At 35.1% G+C, this 24,687-nt stretch overlaps 1 protein-coding gene across 3 annotated transcripts in view; it reads left to right on the top strand.

Annotated features, from left to right (window-relative positions):
* The window catches only part of GRM7 (glutamate metabotropic receptor 7), an 879,080-nt gene that overhangs the window by 417,645 nt on the left and 436,748 nt on the right, over positions 1–24,687 (top strand). For all 3 annotated transcript variants that reach the window (XR_005196076.1, XM_017502857.2, XM_017502854.2), the window contains exons 3-4: positions 2,618–2,759; positions 9,910–10,064. Coding sequence is in view for 2 of the 3 variants with exons in the window: in XM_017502857.2 (XP_017358346.1) it covers positions 2,618–2,759; positions 9,910–10,064 (297 nt within the window). In the remaining variant the exon portion in view is untranslated. The remainder of the gene's footprint in view (positions 1–2,617; positions 2,760–9,909; positions 10,065–24,687) is intronic.

Raw genomic sequence — 24,687 nt, 5'->3', positions numbered from 1 at the left:
GATGGTCTCGATCTCTTGACCTCGTGATCCACCCGCCTCGGCCTCCCAAAGTGCTGGGATTACAGGCTTGAGCCACCGCGCCCGGCTATGATTTTTCAAATAATAAATTAGTCTTGTTCTTTGACTAAAACCTACTCAATCATGATGTATTTCTTTTTTAAATATATTGCTGGATTTGTTCTCTTAACATATTTTTAAGAATATTTGCAAATATATTCCAAGTAATATTGTCTGTTTTTTTATTTTTGTTTGATAATATCTTTTCCTGGTTTAGATATTAGGTAATGCTGACCTCATAAAATGAGTTATATTCTCTCTTCTTCCATTTTCTGAAAGAGAGTTCTGAAAGAGATTATGTTTTATGTCTTCATTCACTTATAGAATTCATCAGTAAATCCATCTGAGCCTGAATCTTTATTTTCTGAAAGATTTTTAAACTATGAACTTCACATTTCTAATGTATATAGCACTATTCAGATTATGCCTTCAGTTTTGGTACTTTGTATCTTTCAAGGGATTCTTTCATATCATTTACATAGCTGAACTTACTGATACAAGTTATTCCTAATATCCTCATGTTATGTTTTGATATCCATGAGATCATCAGGGTTACCCTTCTTTCATTCCTAAATAGGATCATAGGGTCATTTGTTAGTTCTCCATTTGTGTCCCAGTCTGCATTTCATATTTATCAAGTTTATATACATTTTCAAAAAACAGAAGTTTTTTTTTTTCCTTTTTCTTTCTTTTTTTTTTTTTTTTTAGAGAAAGGGTCTTGCTATGTTGCCTAGACTGGTCTCCAACTCTTGGACTTAAGTGACCCTGCCACTTCACTCTCTTGAATAGTGGAACTGTAGGTGTTCACAACTATGCTCTGCTAAAAATGCAGCTTTTGATTTCATTGCTTTTCTCTATTTCTGTTTTCAAACTCATTAATTTTTTGCTTTACCTTTTATTATGTCCTTTCTGCTTTTTTTTTTTTTTTTTTTTTTTTTTTTTTTTTTTTTTTTTTTTTTTTTTTTTTTTTTTTCTCTTACTTAAAGTGAAAGTTTAGGTTGCTGATTTTAGATGTTTCTTCTTTTCTAATGTAAGCGGTAATGCTATGTTTCCATCTAAACTTTGTGTTAGCTGTAGTTTACAAATTTTGATATATTGTACTTTCATTTATATTTAGCTCAAAATATTTTTAAATTTACCTTGACACTTCCTCTTTGACCTCTGGGTAATTTGGTAGTGTATTGTTTAATTTCCTAGTGTTTGGAGATTTTCCTGTTCTGTTATTGATTTCTACTTTGATTCTGTTACAGTCTGAGAAAATATATTATTTCTATGCTTAAAAATTGTTATTTGTATGGCTCAAAATATGGTCTATCTTAATAAATGTTGCATTTTTTCTTGAAAAGAATATGTGCTTTTCTGTTGTATGGGTTGTGAATTAGGTCAAGATGATTGATAGTGTTGTTTGATGGCTGTATTTTAAAGAAGGACACACAGGTGATTCCATGTATGCTGTAAGTTGAGAGCCGCATAGAGTGAGCTAACACTAGTTGGTATTCTAGTGTAATGGAAGCTCAATTTTGTATTCGATTTTATATTTGTCTGTGTTTGTGGAAGCCTAGAAGCTCTCACCCAGTTGTCCATGTTCTAGGTGTGAGCTTGTTGATTACAAATATCTCCCAAACACATTACACATTAGAGTAAGGTTTTTTCACCTGTCTCTGCCCCTGGGTCTTGTGCTCCTTGGATGGTTGTTGGGATTTTTCCACAAATATTTCCTCTATCCTTTTCATCAACACTGGCTTTTCTTTAAGTGTGTTTTATAAAATGCTACTAAGCAAGAAGCAGGGAAGTAAGATGTATACACATTACTTGGTAAACTGATGCATATTTCTCCATCTTGACATTCATAATGTCAATTAATATTATAATAGCTCAGACAAGTTTGGAATTAACACATTTCTGTTCCTCCCTTTCCCTAACATAAAATCAGCAATACTAAATACTTCATAAAATTTTTAAGAAAACTAAATGAGATGACATCTGTAAAACACTTAATGTTGACTTGAGCACATAATACGTTGTCAATAAAAGTTTTTTTATTATGTTCTTGGTTTTGTTTTATTCCATTTATTCCACTGGAGTTGATCTTTAAAAATAGAGATGGGTATAAACATACAAAAATTTCTGGCAATGCAAACACCGCAAAAGTCACTGAGATACACAGAGATACCTGTTGTAGTTTCTTTATTGTAGTTTACTTTTTGTAGTGTTAGTAAGGGCTATTGCATTCATTTAAAAAATCTTCTTAAACCCACCTACTTTTTTTTACTACCTAAACCTGCCTCCTCAGAATTCATATCATTGGTATGGCTGGGAATAATTAGACATTTGTAAGTGTTCTGTGAAGAGAATGATGTGCAATACCATGGAATGTGCATTTAGTATGTTGTTCATACTTGGGACTCAGCATGATGTCTTATGCCTTCCTCGCTCAGCAACAGCATCAAGAAAGTACTGTGCATCCAGGATTCAAAATCTCCTCCTCATCTACCTTCCTTAGCTCCTTTGACATCTCTGTGGGAACATTATTGACACTATGTTTTCTTTCCTTAAACAGGTGGACTCTGCATTGCCCAGTCCGTGAGAATCCCCCAAGAACGCAAAGACAGGACCATTGACTTTGATAGAATTATCAAACAGCTCCTGGACACCCCCAACTCCAGAGCCGTAGTGATTTTTGCCAACGATGAGGATATAAAGTAAGAATAACTGGTGAAATTTGTTAATATGCACGTTGCAACTTTAGGAGAAAGATTAGGCTGCTGGCTGAGACCAGAAAAGATAGCATAAGATCAAAGATGTAATTATGTAGTGGCAAAGTGTGTGCTTGCCTTCTACCCCAACACAATATTGCCATAGTTAGCCATGGAAGTAGTAGTGTGTTATGGTCACTTATTTTCCCTCTGTTAGCAAAATAAGTGTATTTAATTATTTGTAAAAAGGAAAAAAAAAAAAAAACTCTAGAACTTTTAAAGGTGTTTTTAAAATCTTTTTCAAATATATTAATAACAGGCTTTTATCCAGAAAATGATTCTCTTAATGAAAAAGAAAAATGTCTTAAAATTCTGGTTTTATTGCTAGTGCCTCAATTTCAGTAATACCTCTACATTGTCCAATCCACTTTTTATTTATTTTTTCTTTTCAGAACTTGATCATTCTTGGACTCAAAAATCTGCTTGTAATCTTGACTTTCCTTTTTTTCCTCTTTCCTTGCATTGTTGGTGAAGCCACATAGAAGCAAGCTTTGACATGTTTCCACAATGTAAATGTCTCCTGCTTTATTTTCTGACCACTACCAACCTGATCCAGAGTCCTTATTTTTAGAATTTTTAGGATATTTATTTTTATATTTTTAATTTTTAGAATAAACAGTAAATACACATGATACAAAATTTAAAATAAACATATAATCTCTATCTTGTCCCATAGCTAAGTTCTCTCCAGGTATGATAACCAATTAAAAGCTTCTTGTATATCCTTGTAGAGGTGTTCTGTATATATGCTAAAGGGATGTGCAGCTTATATTTACACAAATAGTAGTAGAATATTATGTTTATTCCTGTTTGGCACTTTGCTTATCATTTTACATGACAATCACTGAGTATCACTACCTATACATCTCAATCTTTTCAATAGACATGTAAAGTGAAATTCTGCCTAAGTACTGCAATTTCTCTAACTGCTCACTTATTAACTGACATTTAATTTGGATTACAGACTATTGAAATTATAAATAATGCTGCAATTAATTTCCTTTTGCATAAATATGTATATAAATGTAAATAGAAAAATATGTTAATCTACAATGTATTATACAATATATAAATTTATAATAATGTGATACAAATATACAACATGCAGATATACTATATATCATATTTATAAATTCCTATTTAAAAATTTCTAGACAAAGGTATGTCTCTTCTTAAAAATATATAAATATTGTCTCCCACAGAAGTCATGCCAATTTACAGTTCCATTGGTGCAAAAGATCTATTTGTGTGTGTTTTAAATCTTTGTCTGCCTTATAGTTCAAAATAATATATCATTGACTTTGAAGGTGAATATCTTTTGTCAAGGGTAAAGTTTAATGACTTGAGCCCTTAAATTACTGCTTGGATTTTTGCAGTGCCTTTACCACTAGTGTCTCAAACCTGTCTCTCGCCCTGCATTGTGTATCCGAGACACTGCCCCTGAATCCATCCATCTCCCAGCATAAAACTCTGATCACTGGTGTGGCAGGGCTGTTAAATGGAAGAGATTTGAATTTGTAACTGAGGATTATTTGCTACTTACATAACGGGCACTGTCTGACCTTGGGCAAGTTCCTCCCACTGCCTTCCAGGTTCTTTGGCCCTCAAGTCTCCTACCAATAGAATGACCATCCTTTAGAGTTCAGTTTTGGGTGATCTGGCTGTATCACTTTCTAGTCTCACTCTATTCCAAATTCCCTCACATTTTGCCTATTGCAAACACAGTGCTGTGAAATAATCTCCCTCCCAGGTCTGCATGCATTCTTTTCCCCCTCCCTGGCCCACTTTTCCTTCCCTGCTTCATCACCTCAATGCTATCTCTAGTGCCAACCTGAGGGAAGATTTCTCTGATCAACATCACTTTGGAAAATTCTTCATACTCAATCAGTTTCATTGTTTATGTCAATGGTGTTGTTTTTATTGTTGGATTGTTTAATTCATGTATGTATTCTTCACTAGTCTGTAAACATTAGGGCAGAAATGAAACCACTTTCAACTTGCTTTTATATTCTCAATAACTATCCCAGTGCTCAGCACATAGTAGAAGCTCAATAAATGGCATTGAACAAGTGAACAAAATTCCAAACCTAATGTTTCATATTTAATAATTTAACAATAAGCTTCTTTTTCTGAACTTCGTAGTGATTTAAAATGTGGTCTCATTTTTACAGTTTAGGCCTCATCTACATTCATGCAATTCTCCATCCAAAATGCATAACTCTGACTTTCCGATTTGTTCTGATTACTTCTCCATCATGGTCTTTGCTCATGATGTTTTTTTCCCTCCTTATCTATCTATCTGACTTATGTCTTTTCTTCAAGGTCTATTTCAAGCGTTCCCTTCTCCAGTCATGAAGAACTGATTCTGATTGTGATCATCCCTTAAATGTATCATTTCCATCCTTACAAAACTCTCTTGGGGCATTTTCCCTCACTTTGTATTTTAGGTATCTATGAGATTTTTGTTTTCATTTTACTCTTTCTGTTCCAGTACTTTTTAAAAAAGTTCTGCTAATACCATTCTTTTTCATCTCATAAGTCTTTTTAATACCTATTTTACACTTTTTCTACATACATAATGCGTTAGTAAGATTTGGCTTCATGTTTATTTTTAAATAGGTTGCACAAGACACCTAAAAGGTCTACTACAAATAGTTCTGTTGACTAATTGTTTATAATACTCTTGACTTGCAGGTAGTGTGAGTTTTTCCTGTTTGGATGTAATATGTGTATAGCCCTTTCAATAATTATGCCCATTCGTTTTGCATTAGGCTTGTGTGTTAAATATTATTTTATATTGTCATTCATAATAGTGATGACAATTATTATTGAGCACAGTACTAAAAGCCAACAGCATATAAAAATTTCTTCTAAAACATGGTCTTATACACACTAATGTCTGAAGTATAGTAATAACCTGTAATGTTACGTTATTTCATTTTTCAGAAGATTTACATTGTAGATGGGAAAATTTGAGGTTTCTTGGAACATTAACTTCAAATAGTTTGACAAAGGATAGCAGTGAGAAGACATTAATATCAACATTTTAAAGCTAAGTGCTAAATCAGTCATGGGTATTGATAATTTGGATTTTAGACAAGAGTGGATTCTTTTTCTGAAATAATTTATTCTGATTATAAAAGAAACACATGCTCATTGTAAATCCACTGCAAAAGAAAGATTTTTTGTTTTTTAAATAAGAGGAACCCTTACATTTTACTTTGCCCACAATTTGCTAAAAAAAATTAAAGGTTAAACAGAATAATCACAAACAATAATTTTAAATAATCCTCTATAAAACCTGCAATTCCAACACTCAGAGATAACTGCTAATAAAATTCTGGTTTAATGTTTGCAATAATTTTTTTATACATACCCAAGTTTTCTCCAACAGAATAAAGATGACATAGAATTTTATGTCATTTTTGCAATTCATACCATAGATTAATCATTTCATATCACAGTATTTTTAATGCTTTAATTATATTTATCCTTATAGCCCCTAAATTTTACATAAATGTATTAAACTGAACATACTCTTCCGTTAATATCAATTTTGGTTTTTTATGCTAAAAATTCTTTATTTATTTATTTATTTTTTAACATGTTACGTTTTGGGGTATATGTGAAGAACATACAAGATTGTTGCATAGGTACACACATGGCAGTGTGATTTGCTGCCTTCCTCCCCTTCACCTGTATCTGGCATTTCTCCCCGTGCTATCTCTCCCCAACTCCCCACCCCCCACTGTCCCTTGATGGTCATTTTCTGTTTTACTTGGCTTCTCCCTACCTTTTTTATCATCTTCAAACTTTATCAGCACCTCCCCAAACTTGTCAGTAAAAATTGTATGCCATTGTATGTTTTCTGTGATTCGATGTGATTCTCTGCTTTTAACCATGTGTATACAGGCAATTTGGGGCCAGCTTTTGTTCTATGAAAATTAAATAATCTTTTATCATGTATTTAATTTTAATTTTCTTTTTTAATATCTAGTATCTAGTTTGATACTTTGTGGAAATCAAACTAAGTCTATTTTTAATTGCTCTAGAATTCATCCTTTGGGTGTATTATCATTTTTCATGCTGCTTTCCCATTGCTCTGTATTTACGTTAACTGCAGTAATAAACATTTTGACAGCATCTTTGATCATTTTTGGATACATTATCAAAGTGGTATGTCTAGGCCAAAGTATAAATATTTGATTGTTCAATTTTTATGAAAATAATACATAAATGACTAAAACCCTTTTGATGAAAAACATTAGTCTCTTGTTCCATCTCACCATACTTTCTGGTTCTGTTCCCTTGGCAGTTACTTTAACTCTTTACACTATTTCTTCAGTGTTATCTGGTATAATGTACACATTTTACAACTTTGGAACTATTTTAAATATTGTATAATTCTTATATTAAATAGAACTTATTTCTATCTCCCCTATAATCATAATCTATCAGGTTTTAATTTAACAAAGATCAGTGTTTACATTATTGTGATTATGTAAGTATCATGCACTATAGCGTCGAGTATTTTTTCTATGGTATTTTTTTGGGGGGGAATTGTGGTACTTTTTGTTTTTTGGAGTTAATATGACAGTCTTCATAGTTTCATCATTATCTTAATATCTTTTCTATTGTTATAGGCCTTTCATTTTCTCCATATGTTCATGTATAAGAGTATCTGAGTTGCCTTATTTTTCATGAATACTTCTTTCCTGAAATCTCTATCAATCTGTGTAATCTGGATCATCATTTGAAGAGTTTATTCATCATACTTTCTCTTTAGTTTCATCACTTCCTTTTTTTTCTGGATGCTAACTGATTTTTATTCTTGGTTTATTTCCTCATTTTGCTTATACATATCCTATAGCTTTTTTAAAAGTTAAATTAAGGGAAAACTTTTTTGTGTGTTTTATATCTAAAAATGTTCTCATTCTGCCTTTACCGTTAATTAGTACTTTGTATGGTAATGTGTGACCTCATATTTATTTTTATTAATAAATGCATCATAACTGGTAAATAAGTGATTTACAACAAATAGCTTTGGTGACTAATAAGTTGCCAAACTCTTAACTTATAGGGAACTTAGGGTTCTAATTCCATATAATTGTGGATGGAAAAATCTAATCTAGTTGCTGAACAAATATGCAAATCCACTTGTACTGGGATTCTTTGTGTGTTAATATTAAAATTCTAGATTAAAGTCTTTTAGTCAGAATTTTGAAGGCTTTGTTCCATCATCCATAATCTTTTCTTTTGCCTCTTGAGAGGTTAACAAAATAATTTTTTATTTTTCTACATGTCTTCTCATTTTCTCTCGAAGAGCATTTAGAACATTCTGATTAATTACAAAGATTTTATATTTTGTAACATGCTTGATTTTCCTCCCATTAATATTATGTGGTTGAATTATTAAACTTGAAAACTTAGATTTTCAATTTTTTGGATTTTTGTTCGTTAAAAATAATATTTAAAGATTACTCTATTTTCTGTGTACATTTTTTTTCTCTTAATATTAGCTGGATACAGGTCTTCCTGGATTGACTATTGATAAGAGGAAAAAGAAACATTTCTTCTTATTTATTTTCAAACTTTTTGTTATTGTTTTGCTTTATGGAGAATTTTCTCTTGGTATCTATGCTAACATAATTTTCATTTCATATTTTTAACAAGAGCTGTTTCTTTTTGGTCACTTTTTTATTATTTTGTTCTTGATTACAGATATGATAATTCTCATTTCAATATATTTATCATTTTGGCTTTTTCCATATGTTGTCTCTGCTCCACTCCACACATTTCCTTTTTCTTGTTAATTTTTCTGTTTGACAATGGAGATTTCCCTCAAAAATGAGTGTCTTCTGGCAATTCACATATGAGTAAGGCAGTAAAAAGCTCTGTGCCCATGGGAGGTGCATGAGAACTGATGGGGTTCCCAGAGAATCAGATTGGCCATTACATTAGAGGACTTCTTTAACAATATCTAGAGTCTACTTTTTGATATACATCAGATTTTTACAGAAAAATTGTTTTCTGCCTGGGGTGACATACCTCTGGTTCCCAGCAGTTTGTGAGCAGAAGTTTAAGATTCCTAGAGAATCTTAAAATTTCAATTTCTATTATATTGACTTTTAGTCATTCTCTCCTAGCCCCAACTCCAGGTTTATCACACCATGTTTTATCTACATTTTACCATTTGGGTGTTTACAGTATCAAAACCTATTCCTTATGCTTTTTTTTTTTTTTTTTTAAACTGCTATTTCCTGCCTGGAAGAAAAAGGTGTAGAACTGGCTTTTGCCACCTTATTCACAACCTTTCACCCTATCTTCCTGCATGTGGCCCTGTAACTCTGTGGTGCCTGATACTCCCAAGTACTGAGAGACACCCAAATCACATATCTTGTGGTCTTACCCACCAAAGGGGCTTCAGTTGTAGTTGCAGCTTTTTCTATTCTACAAATGAGTTACATCTCATAAATCCCCTCTTTCAAAAATACTATTGCAATAACTTTTTCATGAATAACTAGTTTCCTTTTTTCTTTTATTTGCACTGCTTGTCGTGATTATGTACATGTAATACTTTCATTCATCCACAAGTTGTAAATTTTTCATGTTTAACAGAGTTTACTGTAATAAATAATTAACATATTTAATTCATAGTTATATTGCTTTTCAGAGATAATATATACCACCAGCAGTGAATGAGAGTGCTCATTTCTCCAGCCCCAAGCCAAAACTCATAAAACAAACATTTTGGCCAATATGAGAAATGAATTTGGTACCTTGGTCTAATTTGCATTTCCATCTTTTCTAACATATATAAATATGTATCTTCACCTTATTGGACACTCGTATTTCTCCTTTTATCTTTTAACATTTACTATTACTTGCTCATGTTTCTCAAAATGCTTTATCTTTTTTGTTGTTGCTGTTTACAAAATATCTTTATATATTAGGGATGTAAATTCTTTATCATATTTTTTGCAATTATTTACTGTTTGAGAAAGAATAGTACCTTTCCTTTTGCTGACTCTTAATATACACAGGTTCAGCTGATGTTCTTTATAATTAATATAACTTTCCATATTTCTTTCCACAGGCAGATCCTTGCAGCAGCCAAAAGAGCTGACCAAGTTGGCCATTTTCTTTGGGTGGGATCAGACAGCTGGGGATCCAAAATAAACCCACTGCACCAGCATGAAGATATCGCAGAAGGGGCCATCACCATTCAGCCCAAGCGAGCCACGGTGGAAGGTAGGGGTTTCATCAGCAGTAGGTTTGCTGAGAGGGGTTCTGGTGTCATGATGAATGGCCAAGCATGTGACTTTTTGGGGGTTTACCATTTTTACCAAACTCATGCCCGGTTGATTCAAACTTCTGACCGTGAAATGCAAATGAGGCCACACACCTGCTCTGTTCTTTTAGTTGAAATCCTCCTTTGAAGAGATCATATTATTCTCATACTATCACCATTAGCAATTATTCTTTTTCATTCATGCCACAGAAACTTTCTGAGAGGAGAGCATTATCGTTAATAAGAAGTAAAATAATAACACATCCGAGTGTGTATAAATGATATACATTTTCCAAGAGAATACTTTCCCTTTGTAATGCATCCATTATATATATATATATATATATATATATATATATATATATATATATATTTAGCAGGACTGCAAGAATCCTTTCCCCTATTACCTCTCAAGTCCCTTCCAGCTCAGGGAGGCTATAACACAGCACATCGCCTCTCTTAGGCACCAGCGTCCCCTCACCTCCCTGGAGAGTTTTCACTCTCTCCTTCTCTTACCTTTCTAAATTTATGCCTCTTTCTTTGCCTTACTTGCTACTACAAAGATATTTTAAGAGGTAGAAGTATGAAAGAATATCTGTTGCCACCCTCTAATCTAACAAAAGTTGCTGATTATAATTTCTGTTATTCTCTAATTCGGAAAGAAAAGTTATTTCTAAAAGACACTGTGTAAAGAAAAAGGAACTCCTCTGCTGATAGCCTGCTTTGTGTTTCTTTTCTGATGGGCCATGTCTCTAAAGATTCTCTAAAGCACGCTTTGCACGTTAAAAAGAACTCTATCCTTTCACTCAAAAAGGGATCAAATATTTGCATTTTCTATTTTCTCTCCACTCAAATCTAATTAATTATTCTCCCCAGAAGGCTGCATGGTCTGTGTAAGCTTTTTAGACAAATCAGCTTGTGGTTCTTTCACTGTTTCCTTTCTGTTATCTGGAGGAGATAAAGATCCCATGAGTCACCCATGTTTCCATTGGGAGGCTTTGAATTAATTTCATTCCCCAATATAGATCCAGAAAAGATTGCCTGTCTTACAATCCAGACCAATGCATTTCCAGGTGGATTGTAAGAATGAAGGACAGTATTTTAACTATGTCCATTCCTTGCACTGAAAAAGCTGTGTATCTACTGTGTGCCTTGCTCAGTGCTAGGAGTCAGGAAAACAAAAGATGAGGACTCAAAATTCTCACCCTCAAAGTATACAGAACTGAGTGAAGGTGTCAGAGAACAACCAATGACTACATGGGAAACATAATAAGTGCAGTTCGGAGAGCACAAATGGAGAGTTACCAAGGAAGTTTCCTTAGGGTGGTGATGTTCTGGTTGGGGAAGATATCCTTGGATGCAAGAAGTGATAACTGAGAAGGAAGTTCCCTGGGAGATGAAGAGATGTGAAGGAACAGGATGCATTGGGGAAAATATAAATAATTCTTTCTGTAGTGCAGTCCTGCACTCCTGTCTTCTTGAAATCCTTTCAGTTCTTTAAGAATGTTCGTACTTACAAGACACTGGAGAGACCCTTTTCTCTTCTAGAGTATTAATTATTGCTACACCGTTTGGCTGATTGACTTCTATATATTTTAGGGGTTTCATCTTAGGTGTTAATTTTGCATGGGAGCCATCTGTGGCCATCTCACCCCAACCAAGTCTGTGTTAGAAGCCCCTTCCATTCCTTCTATGGCATCCCACACACATCGCCTACTGCTGAAACTACCTCTTTACTTGTCTCTACCTAGAAATATCTCTATTATGCACCATCGTACCCCCAGTACATGGTTCTTTGCTGAAAATTGTAGATGTTCAAACACATTCTTCAGTGATTATATGTCCAGAGGGATGGAGGAATCACAGATCATATAAAGACCTGGCACAAAATACATTTGAAAGTGGGCCAGAAGTTGCATTGCAAAGGGTCTTGAAAGCTATACTAAGGAGTTTGTACTTCATGCTGAAAGTCTGAAGAGTATCTGAGTGTGTGAGATGTGATGGGAGGTTGTCAGAAGCATTAGAAACTCAGTTGACTCTAAGGAAGGGTGAAGGGCAAGAGATGGGTGAGATACCAGGCAAAGTAAGAACTTTTAGGGCTTCAACTGAGGTCCTCTCTTCCTAGACCGTAGATGCCATGTAGACACGATGCACATATTCCATGGTCATTAAGCCCTGATACCTTATATTTTAGGGAACTCACTGGGTTATCTCAAAGGTTTCATAAATTATTGAGAGAAAATACTCTTTTAATGTAGATATAGAGATATACAAATTTACAAAATCAAAGAACAGCATCATGAACTAGCAAAATAAAAATTATGATTCCAAACAATGAAATTGGAGAGAAATGTTATTAAGAAAAACAAGACTAGAATGTGATGGAATAGAAAGAGTTTATAAGAAATTTTATAATCTCACCCACAGAAGAGGAAAGATTTTTTGTGACCATGTAAAAAAAATGCTGTGGCTTCCAACTAGCCATATTGACTAGGTGCATGCATTATCCACAGAGAACAACCAAGCTTTGTTCACTTTCGTAGCAAACAGAACATAAGTGGCTATGCATTTATAGTGTCACTTCTATGAAAGTAAAAAAAAAAATGCATTCAGTTGTGCCAAAGCTTCTGAACAGAATTATGAAATATCCAAAATAAATCTATAAATGGAGCATAACCTATGTGGCCAAGTAAGTTTTCCTATCCTGCCCTATGGTCATTTGCTTGTTTTCTTGTCTGTATCTTTGCATTTTTGTCCTGTTTTGCAGATGTTTCATACTGAATTATGCTGGGCTAGAATATTTTTCAAATATTCATGATACTGCTACATTCCTATATGTTTGACTATGTTATATAATGCTGTACCCTCAAATGTAAGAGAAAAGTCATTCTGTAATCTACCTTTTTTCCCCTTTAGATCCATATCATGACTATGTTCAGCAAATAGCTGGATTTTTCCTGACATTTTCTGAGTATACATCAACATTACCAGGAATTGTGTTAGGCCAAAATGCTGGCAAATTCATTGCCTCTTCGACAGTGACCTTTATCGTCTGTTTGTACTTATTCTTCATTTATGGAAAAAGAGAACTTTAATGTTTCTTAACCAGTGTGTCATTTCCCTCCTTTTGATTTAATGACGAAAAGAGCCCGTTCCTGGAAGGGTGGGCTGTTGTCCCGCTGGCTGCCTAGTGTTTATGGGAAATCTGGGGAATGTCTCCAGGACTTGGCAGCACTCCTCCAGCTCCTGAGCCAAAACATTTCTGCAATTTTTAGTTTGTCTGCATTGTCTGATGAGCCAAGGAATCCCTGGCATTTTCCTCTCGCATGTGTTGCCCCATTAACTAGATTCTTAATAATCCTCTCCAGCATCCAGTGAGTCTGCAGAGTACTAATGGTCCATGTTGCCTTCAACTCTTCATTCTCCAAAGTGCTCTGCTTTCCTGAGAGTAGGCTGTCCTGGGTGTCCTCTAATTACAGCCAACAAGGGTCATGGACCAGCATCTTTTCATCTCTGCCATACCCATTAGCATTAGGAAGCTAGTCTAATGAAGGGTAGATTTTCAAAGCTAACTATAATGACTCTCACAATTGGCGATGATTTTCAAATGGGTTTATACAACAGCTTGGTTCATGAGTTAAATCTGCAATGTATATAGGAATAGACAAAAATACTGTGGACCAAGCATTAAAGAGCTAGCTTAAAAAAAAAACAAAACAAAACAAAAGAAAAACTCATGATTTTTACTTGTGATTGAATGAATTCTTTATTTTTCCTAAAACTGGAAATATCAAAGCTATGAAGATCTGAACTAAAATATTTCTGACTCCAATTTAGATATGCCCTACTTTAGCTTTCCTTGATTACCTGTAATTTTCCACCTGTGTCTCAGGGGTTTTCTAGGTGAACGGGCAAAAAACAAGAAAAAAAATATTGCCTTGAACCACAATGCTGTTTCTAAACAATGCATATGCCTTTTGGCCCTATCGCCTTGTTTGATAAGAGAGCAGTGAGATACTGCATGATAAACCTACACTCCTGCTATTTGTGATAGAGTGGGTTTCTGTCACTTGCAAACCAGACTACTTGAAAAAGTATGGTTGAACCCAAACTACTAGAAAACATGTTTGAAATCTTCTTCAGGGCCTTTTGTACCACTTTTTATGGTTTCTGAGTTATATCCCATCCAAGTGCCATTATCCCCACATCATTGCCACTCTTCTTTTCTCCCTTTTCTTATCCCTCTCTCAAGAGATCTCTGCATTCTCTGAGCACCATTATAAGTCTCATCTACCCTCCCATGCTTTCCTTCCCTCATCACATCAGTCTTGTTCCACATCTCATCCTCTCAGATGTGCTGTGTCTATTCCACTTTGAAGCATCTGTCATGTATAATTAATTACTCTTTGTATATATCAAGGTTATTAAGTAGGATCTGAATGATAGGTTCATCCTTTATGAACAAGTGCTGGAGGTCAAGAATAAAACAGTAAATAAAAAAAAATACTTAAAAAAAAAAGTAGATTCAAATATACCTGAGAAATGTAGATGAACTATGTGGTCATTCTCCAGAAACCTAATTGAGAACTGAGAAGAACTTTTAGAGAGAACTTCTTCTAAAGGAAGAATGATAAAATGAGCAAGACCAAATAAGTAAGTTTTGTTGTCAAAAGGAAAAGACAAACTTCCCTCTTCCAAGGCCATTGGGCTCCCAGGTGAAATCCCATAGGGAACAGGCAGACAGACCATACATAAGAAAGGATCTCAGTCTGATAGGCTAAGTTACATAGTGGCAATAGATAGGCTCTCAGTGAACTAACAGAACACATGAGTATTTCTCACCTATGTAAAGTCTTCTGTGGTTCTGGGAAACTTCCCAGGGCATTTATCCTCCCTGTATTTGTTCTGCAATCTAGTCCATTTCAATCTTATGGCCCTTGTGTTTCAACGAATTATTTATTTTATTAATTTATTTTATTTTTGAGATGGAGTCTCACTATGTCACCCAGGCTTAAGTGCAGTGGCGTGATCTTGGCTCATTGCAACCTCTGCTTCTGGGTTGATATGATCCTCCTGCCTCAGCCTCCTGAGAAGCTGAGACTATAGGCCTGCACCACCAAGCCCAACAAATTTTTGTATTTTTACTAGAGACAGGGTTTCACCATGTTGGCCAGGCTGGTCTTGAACTCCTGACCTCAAGTGACCCACCCACCTCAGCCTCCCAAAGTGTTGGGATTACTGGTGTGAGCCACTGCACCCTGCCCCAGAACATTCTTCTTTCACCACTGTACAGCTTTGGAAAGAGCACGGTAGATTCATATACACTACTCATACATATTTTTACCTGTAAGAAAAATCCTTGATTTCTCCTTCTCTATCATTAACTAATAATGAAGTCATAGCAAGTTTTCTCTTCAGGAGCTTGTGGGTGAAAATAAAGGAGAGCTGAATATTGATGAGCCTAAGTCATATCTCCCTCAAGCTCTGTTTAACTGTAATCTTTGGTAGCTTTTAGGGCACTAGCAGCAGTGCTTTGGAACTTTCTAACACAGGGCAATATGATGAGAGATATGGTGTCCCATACTTTGCCACAGATGTCTGAATAGCTCTCATACCACATTCAGTGTCTTGGCAGCAGTACAAAGGAGGGGGTTCCAGGGTCAGTAGAAAACATGCTACTTGGCAGTATCTTGGCAATGTTACTGTGACCAGAAGATCCCAGAGGAAGAGAGCGTTCCTCAAAAGAAAGGGAGACAACCAGGGGACTCATTAGAGATAATGTATATGGACACCCTTTGGGGACATTCTTGCAAGAGCCATGTGGGAAAGTGTCCATGGGGCTTGGTAGGGTATAGTGATATGATTCCATTTATTCCTGCAGACTGTGGCTTGGTGACATTCCAGTTACTTCTCGGAGACTGTGGATCTGTCATTTGTGACTGATGCTCTTAACACTCTCTTGGCCTTTTTGATAAGGAGAAAGCTATTCCCATTATGTTGGTTTGAAATGCCAGATGCTGACTTACCCAACCTCTCTGCCGTTAGAGGATGAGCAGGTGATTTAATCCTGACCATTGGGATGTATAAGGACATAATCTGAGGCAACTTCACAGAGATATATTCTTCCCTTAGAAAAAGAAGAGGCAGGTTAATAGGGCAACTGAATAATATATTATCCAAACCAGAACACCTTAGAAGAAAAGGGCCATAAACTGTGATTGTCCCAGGCAAACCAGGATGTGTAGTGACCCTTCTCACATGGGAAAAGCTCCTACCTTCTCCTCCTGTTTTTAGTGTTATCATGTGAGGACAGGATACTTGGAGCTGCTGTAGCCATCTTCACAGAAGGGAAATAATATTAGTATCAGAGGAAGGCAGAAAAGACAGATGGGAAAAGCAAAAAGCCTAGGCCCATGATTGCCGCTTAGGCTGTCGAACTAATCCTGCAATTATCTACATTGGTATTTGTTCTTATATTAGAAAAATGACTGTTATCTTCAAGCCACTTTTAAGCTGGATATTTTATTATATCCAGCCTAAGGTATTAATAAAATACCTGTCTTATTCACTTCTGTACACCCAGCACTCGAATAATACCTGTAAATTAATGGCCTCCCACAAAATATTTGTTGAATAAATAGGCTTTACAAAACGATGATTTTTTTTTAAAATATGGACTATAAAGTAAATCTTATTACTGTAGAGTAAAAGTTCAGATAGCTTCAAGACAGATTGTTGCTTTTACTATTAATATATATTCCTATATTTATCACCACAGGTAATATTATTTTGGTAAATTTCTATTACAAAGTGAAGTGATTTCACATGCCTTTTTAATAGAAATTATGAACTATGTGAAAATATCCATGCAAGAATTGTCCCTAAGGTAAAATATAAACTAAGGAATACTTTTACAATCATGAAGTCAGTAGAGCTTGTGGATCATTGAGTGGCAACAAAATTGTGAAATGGAGCAAGAGAGAGATGTAATATTTTAAACAAATACCCTTTGCATTGAAATTAAAAATGTATAAATATTGATATCCTAAATTTTAATTCTGAATAAAAAAGCAGCATGCCAGTGTCTTGATAAAACATTACTCAGGTCTAGGGAATTTGACACCAGCTCTATTACTGGGGGGGGTTTCACTGAATTGACACATCTGATACTGGGTAGATTTTTCCCTTAAAATCATTTAATAACCCACAGCTTAAAATCATAAATTTCATGTGACGCTTGCCCAACTGAGAACTGAGTGTGTGTATAATGTGTGCTCAGGGTTACAAGATGGCCCATCCAACTATGTCAGCAACGACTTTCTCCCTAAATTGTCATATCCACATTGCAATATGCCATCCCTCATCTTTCTCCCTCCCCTCTAAAAATTGATTTCATTGTCATCACCTCGTCATTAGCATCTCCACATTTTGCAAAGTCGTAAGTAATGGGCTCTTGGATGTGGAAGATAACATTCATCCAGTTTACAGATGTTAAATGTCTACTGTTTGTCACACTGACTATGCTCTATTCCTGGTGACCGCAAAACAGAGATCTTTGCTAACTTAGAGATTTATACTCTAGCAGAAGTAGACAGATGATAATCAATAGGCATAATATATAAGTAAATTATATACAATAACAGGGGGTGGTAAAAACTATAATTTGTACTCTTTATTGGTATTTTATATTTTGTTTTTATCTTTTTTTTTCCTATTCTCCCTTAGTTCTTTGTCCATGGTTTCCTGTAGCTCTTTGAGATATTTAAGATAATTGATTTAAATTCTTTGTTTAGTAAGTCCAATGTCTGGGTTTCTTAATAGAGTTTCTATTTTTTTTTCTCCTTCTGAATAGGCCATATCTTCCTATTTCTTTGTATTTTTAAAAATTTCTATTGTCAAACCTTGGCATTGGAATCTTACGCTGTAGTAGCTCTAGAAATGGGATTTTCCACCTTCCCTTTAGTGTAATGTTGTTGATTGTTGAAGGCTACAATCATCTGTTTAGTGACTTTTCCAAACTATTTCTGCAAAGATTGTGTTCTTTGTCATGTGTGATTACTGAAATCTGTTTCTTTATATTCAACTAGCGTCTTGTCGGAGATTTCTCTGAATGTCAGAACCATTAGAAAGAAAACAAAACAACAAAAACAAACAAACAAAAAATCACTGCTTGTCTTTGCCGATTGGCCATGTGCTGGGACACTCCGTCGAGCCTTGGTTAGGTCCCTCATAATTCTGCCTTATCTTTCACTTCCTGCTTGCAGTGACCTAGGTCAGTCGCCAGTAAAAGTTTACAGTCTTCTCAGGTATTTTCTGAACTCACATCCTGCCCTGGTCATGTATATGAGTTTCTAAATTCTCTATTATACACAGGTGCTTTTCAATGCCCTCATGTTTCAAAAGAACCATTTCTGGCTTTTACTTCTAGTCTTACTACTGTATATTGCATGCCTCAATCTAATCCATTGCCCCAGGTGGCTGTGAGTTTTTCATTCACCTCACAATGTTGTGAAGCAATGCCTGTCTCTTTTCTACCCTGAGAAGTTCTGAGTTAGGTGAGAAAGAAACAAACTTTTCCCATCCTTCAGGTATCACCCAGACAAGTTAGAACAAATAAACACAGTAATTTGTGAATAAATTCATCGTTATTCCCTCTGGAACCCTGTATTAGGATCCCACAATGGGCACATTGGCCTCTGTTCTCAGGGTTCCTGCTAAGCCTGGTAGGCGGTGGGACAATGAGAAGTAAAAATGTCACAAAGCTTTCCCATCCTATTTGTCTTTTTCTTGATTTAATGTTCACTTGGTTGCTGTAAACCTTTGACTTTTCAGCATTCTGGCAAAATTGGTTTTGACAGTTTATACTTGTTTTCAGTATTTCTGTGGAGGGACAGGTGCTTGGAGCTGCCTACTCTGCCATTTAGCTGACATCACACCTGACAAGTGCTATAAAGTAAGAAAAAGTAAAGCAGGAAGAGGGAGATCATCAGTGGTCAGGGGTGCTGTAATTTTAAATGGAGTGGTCAAGATACTCTCAACAAGATGATTTTTGACAAGTGATTTGAATAAATATAGGAAGTATGCAAGTATCTATCTGGGAAAGAGTGTACTGGGTGTAGAAAACAGTGCAAGGGTCCTAATGCAGGAGCACACTGGGCAAGGATGAGAAACAGCGCAGAATCTGATGAGCTGGGACAGGGTGAGGGAGAGGAAGATGAAGTCAGGATGTAATAGGAGGATCAGATCTCATGAAACCATGCAGGTGACTGCAAGGACCTTGTTATTGATCACGAGTAACATAGGAGACCTTTGTAGGGTTTGAGCACAGAAATAACCTGATCCATCTTATGTACTTAAAGGATCATATTGGCTGTTAGGCTGAATATAGAACACTGAGTAAGAAGAATAATGTCTAGAAGACTGGTAATGAGGCTGTTCTCCCAAAAACAAACAATAACAACAATGAGAGATGATAATAGGGTAAACCAGGGTGGTAATGGTGATGATAACGAGATATGTCTGTGTCTGAATTTAAACTATATTTTGAAGCTAAAGTCAACGTGTTTAGGACAGGAACAAATATATAAGAATGATTACAAGGTTTCTACTTGTACAACCCTAGAGAGATGGAATTATGATCTGAGATTGAGAATACTATCATTAGAGCAGGTTTTTAGGGAGCAAACAGCAATGCCAATTTTGGATGTGTTGAGTTTGAGATACTTAAATGACATCCAAGTATCTCAGTATCTGAAGGTAAGCGATTAAGTAGGCAACTGGGTATATAAGCCTGGAATTTATGAGAGACATCTGGAGACAAAATTCAATTTTACAGAGCCTTTGAAATATAGATGTTTTTAAGTAATATAGAAAATAGAAAACCAAAGAACACTTGCTAGACTATTCTGTCATCAGGAGGATAAGAAAAAGAGAAACCAGATTGGCCAGTGAAATAGAAGAAAAAATAACAAGGGTATAATTTATTGGAAACCAGGCTAAGTAACTGTTTTTAGATTTGAGCCATTTAATAAGCTTCATTAATGTACTGCTGCGAAGTCACATAGAAATACTGAGAAGTGACCATCCGATTTGACAAGTCTCTATATCATTGGTGATTTTTACATAGATTACATCTGAGTGATTCGAAGAAGTCTAGTGAAGTGGTATAAAAAGGAATGAGGTGATGTGTCTACAGTTAACATCATCCCCTAGAACTCCCACCAACCGCTTCCAAATTTTTATATGCACTTACCACATACTTTAAGGAAGGAGAACTATAGTCATCTAGAACTTTTGAGTATCTTTGAAGAATAGACCATTGTAAATGCAAAAGTCATAATTATATAGAATAAATAATACCCTTCTGTAGAATACCAAGTTACTTTTTCATATGAGGTCATATTAAGACATACAGATTGAACAAAAACTTAAGAGAAACGTAAATGAGGCAGGTATTTTGCTATCTTAACAGCATAATGCAGTTTACTTCTAGTCCTACAATCACCATCAATTACTCTGTATTGCTAAATACAAAGAAAACAGATTGGTTTTGGAGTTAAACCACATCAGTTCCAGTGTTGGTTATGACAAAAACTAGCTAGAGTCCTAAGTAGGCCTGGAGAGATTTTTTTGACAGTCTATTCCAGTGCTGTCATATAGAAAATGAGCGAACAGGATTAAGTGACTATTGAGAATGTTTTTTCACCCTAGAGTTCTGATTTTCTACTGAAAAAAAAAAAAAACACAAAATTGTGCAAGGTAGACAAAAGAACTTGAGCTATTGCTGTTAAGAAGAAGAGATGAGGGAATGAAGACAAGGAATTACAGGTTTCCTGAAGTTATGGGTACAAGAGTTAGGATGATTACACAGCAAATTTAAGATTTTCAGGTACCTATCTTGATGTTGTTCGTGTAGAGGATAAACAACGATGGCATTATTAGAAGAGAGGCTGAAGAATAACAAGAAAGGAAGCCAAGTAAAGGTGGAATCTAAAATCTGAAGCTGAAAAAAGAAAGCTACAAATTGAGTGAAGAAAAGGGGGAAAATATCACAGACATCTTAACATTTTGAAATGTCCTATCTTTGGAATCAACTGCTCTCAAAACAAATTGTTCTGAAAGTTGTCCAAAATCTATCTTTTTTAAATCACAAGGACAAGAAAACAGTTTTCATCTGTTTTTACCATTTAGGAAAGCAGGAACTTGGTCCATTCCTGGGGAGAAGGAATTAAATAAAGACTGAGGCTAAGGCTTTTTTTCCTTGCAAGCAGTAGGTCATCCCGGGAGCTTGCAAACCCACCTATGATCTGTGAAGAACTGTACCTAGTGCAGTAAGAAAGTGCAATTAGTTTGGATTGAGTGAGAACAATAAGAAAGAAGTGCTTGAAACTATTAAATTCAGGGCTTAATATGAAAGAAAATCAGTAGAGGGAATGGAAAGGGCCATTTTAGCCAAAAGGATGGCTGGAAGAAAAGTCATTTATAAATTCAGGAGGTTGAAGGGGCTTTTTAAATGTTCTTTAACAAAAATTATATGCTGGTTAATCTCTTATTTGAAAAAGGGAAGAAAAAAACCCTCTAAATAAGATGGGTGTTTTTTTAGGCTCAGTATGTTCCTGGTATTAGGTGTGCGCTGCAGGTTAATTGAAATTTTAAAGTTAAAATGACCTTCTTCTAACTTTAAGTAGAAACTGTTTTTTCCTTAGTCAATTGTAAAAATGGGGTGTTTTACATACTGTTTCCAAAGACTAAATTTACTCTCCTGTTTGTAATTTGTCTAAGAAAATTACTTTCCTAACCTTTTAATACTCCATCCTCTTTAATATTGCAAAAAGAGCTGACTGCTTTCTTCTTTGAATTTACATTTCAGACAAAAATGCCAGTTTGTCTTGTTGGAATTTAGGAGGTTTTGGCAAGAAACATAGGGTGGTCCAACTTGTCAGTTTTTGGAATTGTTTCATTGAACCTGTCTTCAACAAATTTTAATTGAGTACAACCTGGAAATATCCTAGGGATAAAGAAATAAGATGCTGTTCCTGTTTTAAAGGAACCCATGATGAATTTGGGGAATCAGACAAAAAAATACAGATCATTATAATGTCAGAGGATGGATTGTGATAATAGAGATAAGCTTAGGGGGTTGTGTGCACACCAGTAGGTAGAGGGTGCATTAGCTGACTAAAGTAGGCAACATCAGAGTGAGACCTTAAAGAACACATAATAGTTAAACTAAGAAATAAGGGTGAAGGATTCAATTAAGGGGGACAGAATTTACAAAGAGCCAAAAGTATCAAACAGTGTGTCAGCATGTTTGGTAGGACAAGGTGGAGAGTATGAGAGACTTCAGATATGTGGTGGACGTATCGGCAGGATCCAAATCATGAAGATTCTGTGTTCATGCCTCCTTGAGACCTGTAGCCAAGTGGACCACTCTGAGCCTTTGTGATATGGGTTCTAGCCCTTGATATCAACCTAGAGCTGAGACCGTTATTTCTGAAATATTCAGTGGAGTCTAGAATTTATCCTAAGAGAACCAGAATGCCTGCGATGTCACAAAAGAGTCTAGGATTTATTTACTATTTGAATGCATCTACTTAGGTCCAGCCTGCCTGGTGCCATTAGTAAACTTTACAAAAAGCCAACAGGCTCCTTTCCTTATTATGGCTAAAGAAAGAAACTGACAAAATATACTATTTGTTTTTCTTAACTGTTCTTTAGACACATTTCTTGATGTAAAGACACTTATGTTTGTATCTTGTTGCATTTGATTATTGTTAATTTTTTTTACTGGAATATAATTAACACAGACTAATATGCAAGTCTTAAGTGTACCCCTCAATGGCATTTTGTCTAGGTAACCACTAGACAAATCAAGACACAAAATATTCCTATCACAAGATGGAGTTCCATTTCCTGTCACTAATTCTACCATCCTCAAAGAGGTTACTGTTGACTTATCTTTCACTTTATATAAATACAATTATTTATTTATCTTACATTAAATACATTTTTTCTATTCTTGCACTTCAAAGGATTATCATATATACATGTTGTTGCTGTGTTTGTGTATTTCTTTATATCTATGTGCATATCTCCATATTTGTGTATATCTCTGTGCATAGCAGGGGAATAAAGTTTTTTTTTTTTCCCTCATCTATTGCCAGACTCATGGCTAAGACGCCTATAACAAAAGACAAATTAACAAGAGAAAAGCATACAAATCTATTTAATACAAGTTTTATGTGACACAGGAGCCTTTAGCCATGAAAATCAAAAGAAAAATAGAAACCAGTATATTTTATGCTAAGTATGATAAAGAAGTGGACAGTTGTGGAGAATTATGATTGGACAAATAGGGTATGATCTAATGGTAATAAACTGGGAAAACAGAGCAAGGTCTGTTTGTTCAGATTTTTCTCTCTATCCCTAGTCTTCGGAGATAAGGGCAGTTCTGTCCTCCACATATAAAGAGGATACTTCTTGAGTGAGAGTTGTATGACCTGCTTCAGAGAAGAAGAACAGGAAAAGGTCAGAGTAACCTTCCTGCTTTTCCTGTTTCCTCAAATGACAAGATACCATATTTGAGGGTAGGATGTCCTGAACCTCATCAGTGCCTGATCAGCACATGTGCATGTGTGTGTGTGTGTGTGTGCGCGCACATGCAACTTCTTTCACCCAACATATTGTTTTTGAAATGGATCCTCACTGTTGCGTATAACAGCAGTTCTTTTTATTACTCTGTAATATCCCATTGTACAAATATACCATGGTGTGTTTATCCACTGATACATCACAAACATTTGTTTTATGAGGGCTCTGTAGATGTAATTTCTGATACTTTCTGTTTTAAACTGAAAGATCTTATTAAGACACAAATATTCCTCTTTTATTACTTTTTGAAGAAGCTGTCTTACTGAGTGAATTCACATTTTTGCACATTTTTTAAGCTAGTGTACCATTTCAACAAAGTACCCTAGTGCTTTTTTCCACCTTCTTTAGGCCTCACTGCTGTTGAGTCCCCTTGATAAGCTTTTGATACAGACATACAGACAAGTCACAGAGAAAAATAATACATATATAGATAAAAGGCAGTGGGAGAGTTAGATAAGGCAGAAAGATATAGCTATATAATGCAGGCAGTGTTAGAAATGAATTATTTTTGTTCTGAGTTGTCACATAGAGTGCATGAGGTTCTGATACAAATCATGATACCAGCAAGTTTTAAATTTAGAAGAGAATCCTCTTTGTACTTATACCTATAAACGTAAATGCCTTATGACCTATGTGTAGACATGGCATAATATGCAAGCAAAGAGTTCAATTATTTGATGATTTTGATGAATATAGAAACTAACCTCTGACCAGTCCCCAAAAGTAGCATATTTAATTATATAAATTTCCTCCTTAGGAAATAGGTAGTTTCTTAGCTGTTTATGATCTCTCTGCTATTTATCTGTTTTTTTCCCCTGTTCTTATACGACAAATCACAGAGGAACAAAATTTCTTTTTCTATTTTAGTTCATAGTTTAACACTCTTGGGTTTGTGGCAGTGTTTTTTTTTTTTTTTTTTTTTTTTTTTTTTTT

Source organism: Cebus imitator, unplaced genomic scaffold (genome assembly GCF_001604975.1).
Source record: "Cebus imitator isolate Cc_AM_T3 unplaced genomic scaffold, Cebus_imitator-1.0 Scaffold302, whole genome shotgun sequence".
Lineage (NCBI taxonomy): Eukaryota > Metazoa > Chordata > Mammalia > Primates > Cebidae > Cebus > Cebus imitator.
Note: the sequence above shows the minus strand (reverse complement) of the source record. Positions and strands in the feature narration are given on the sequence as shown.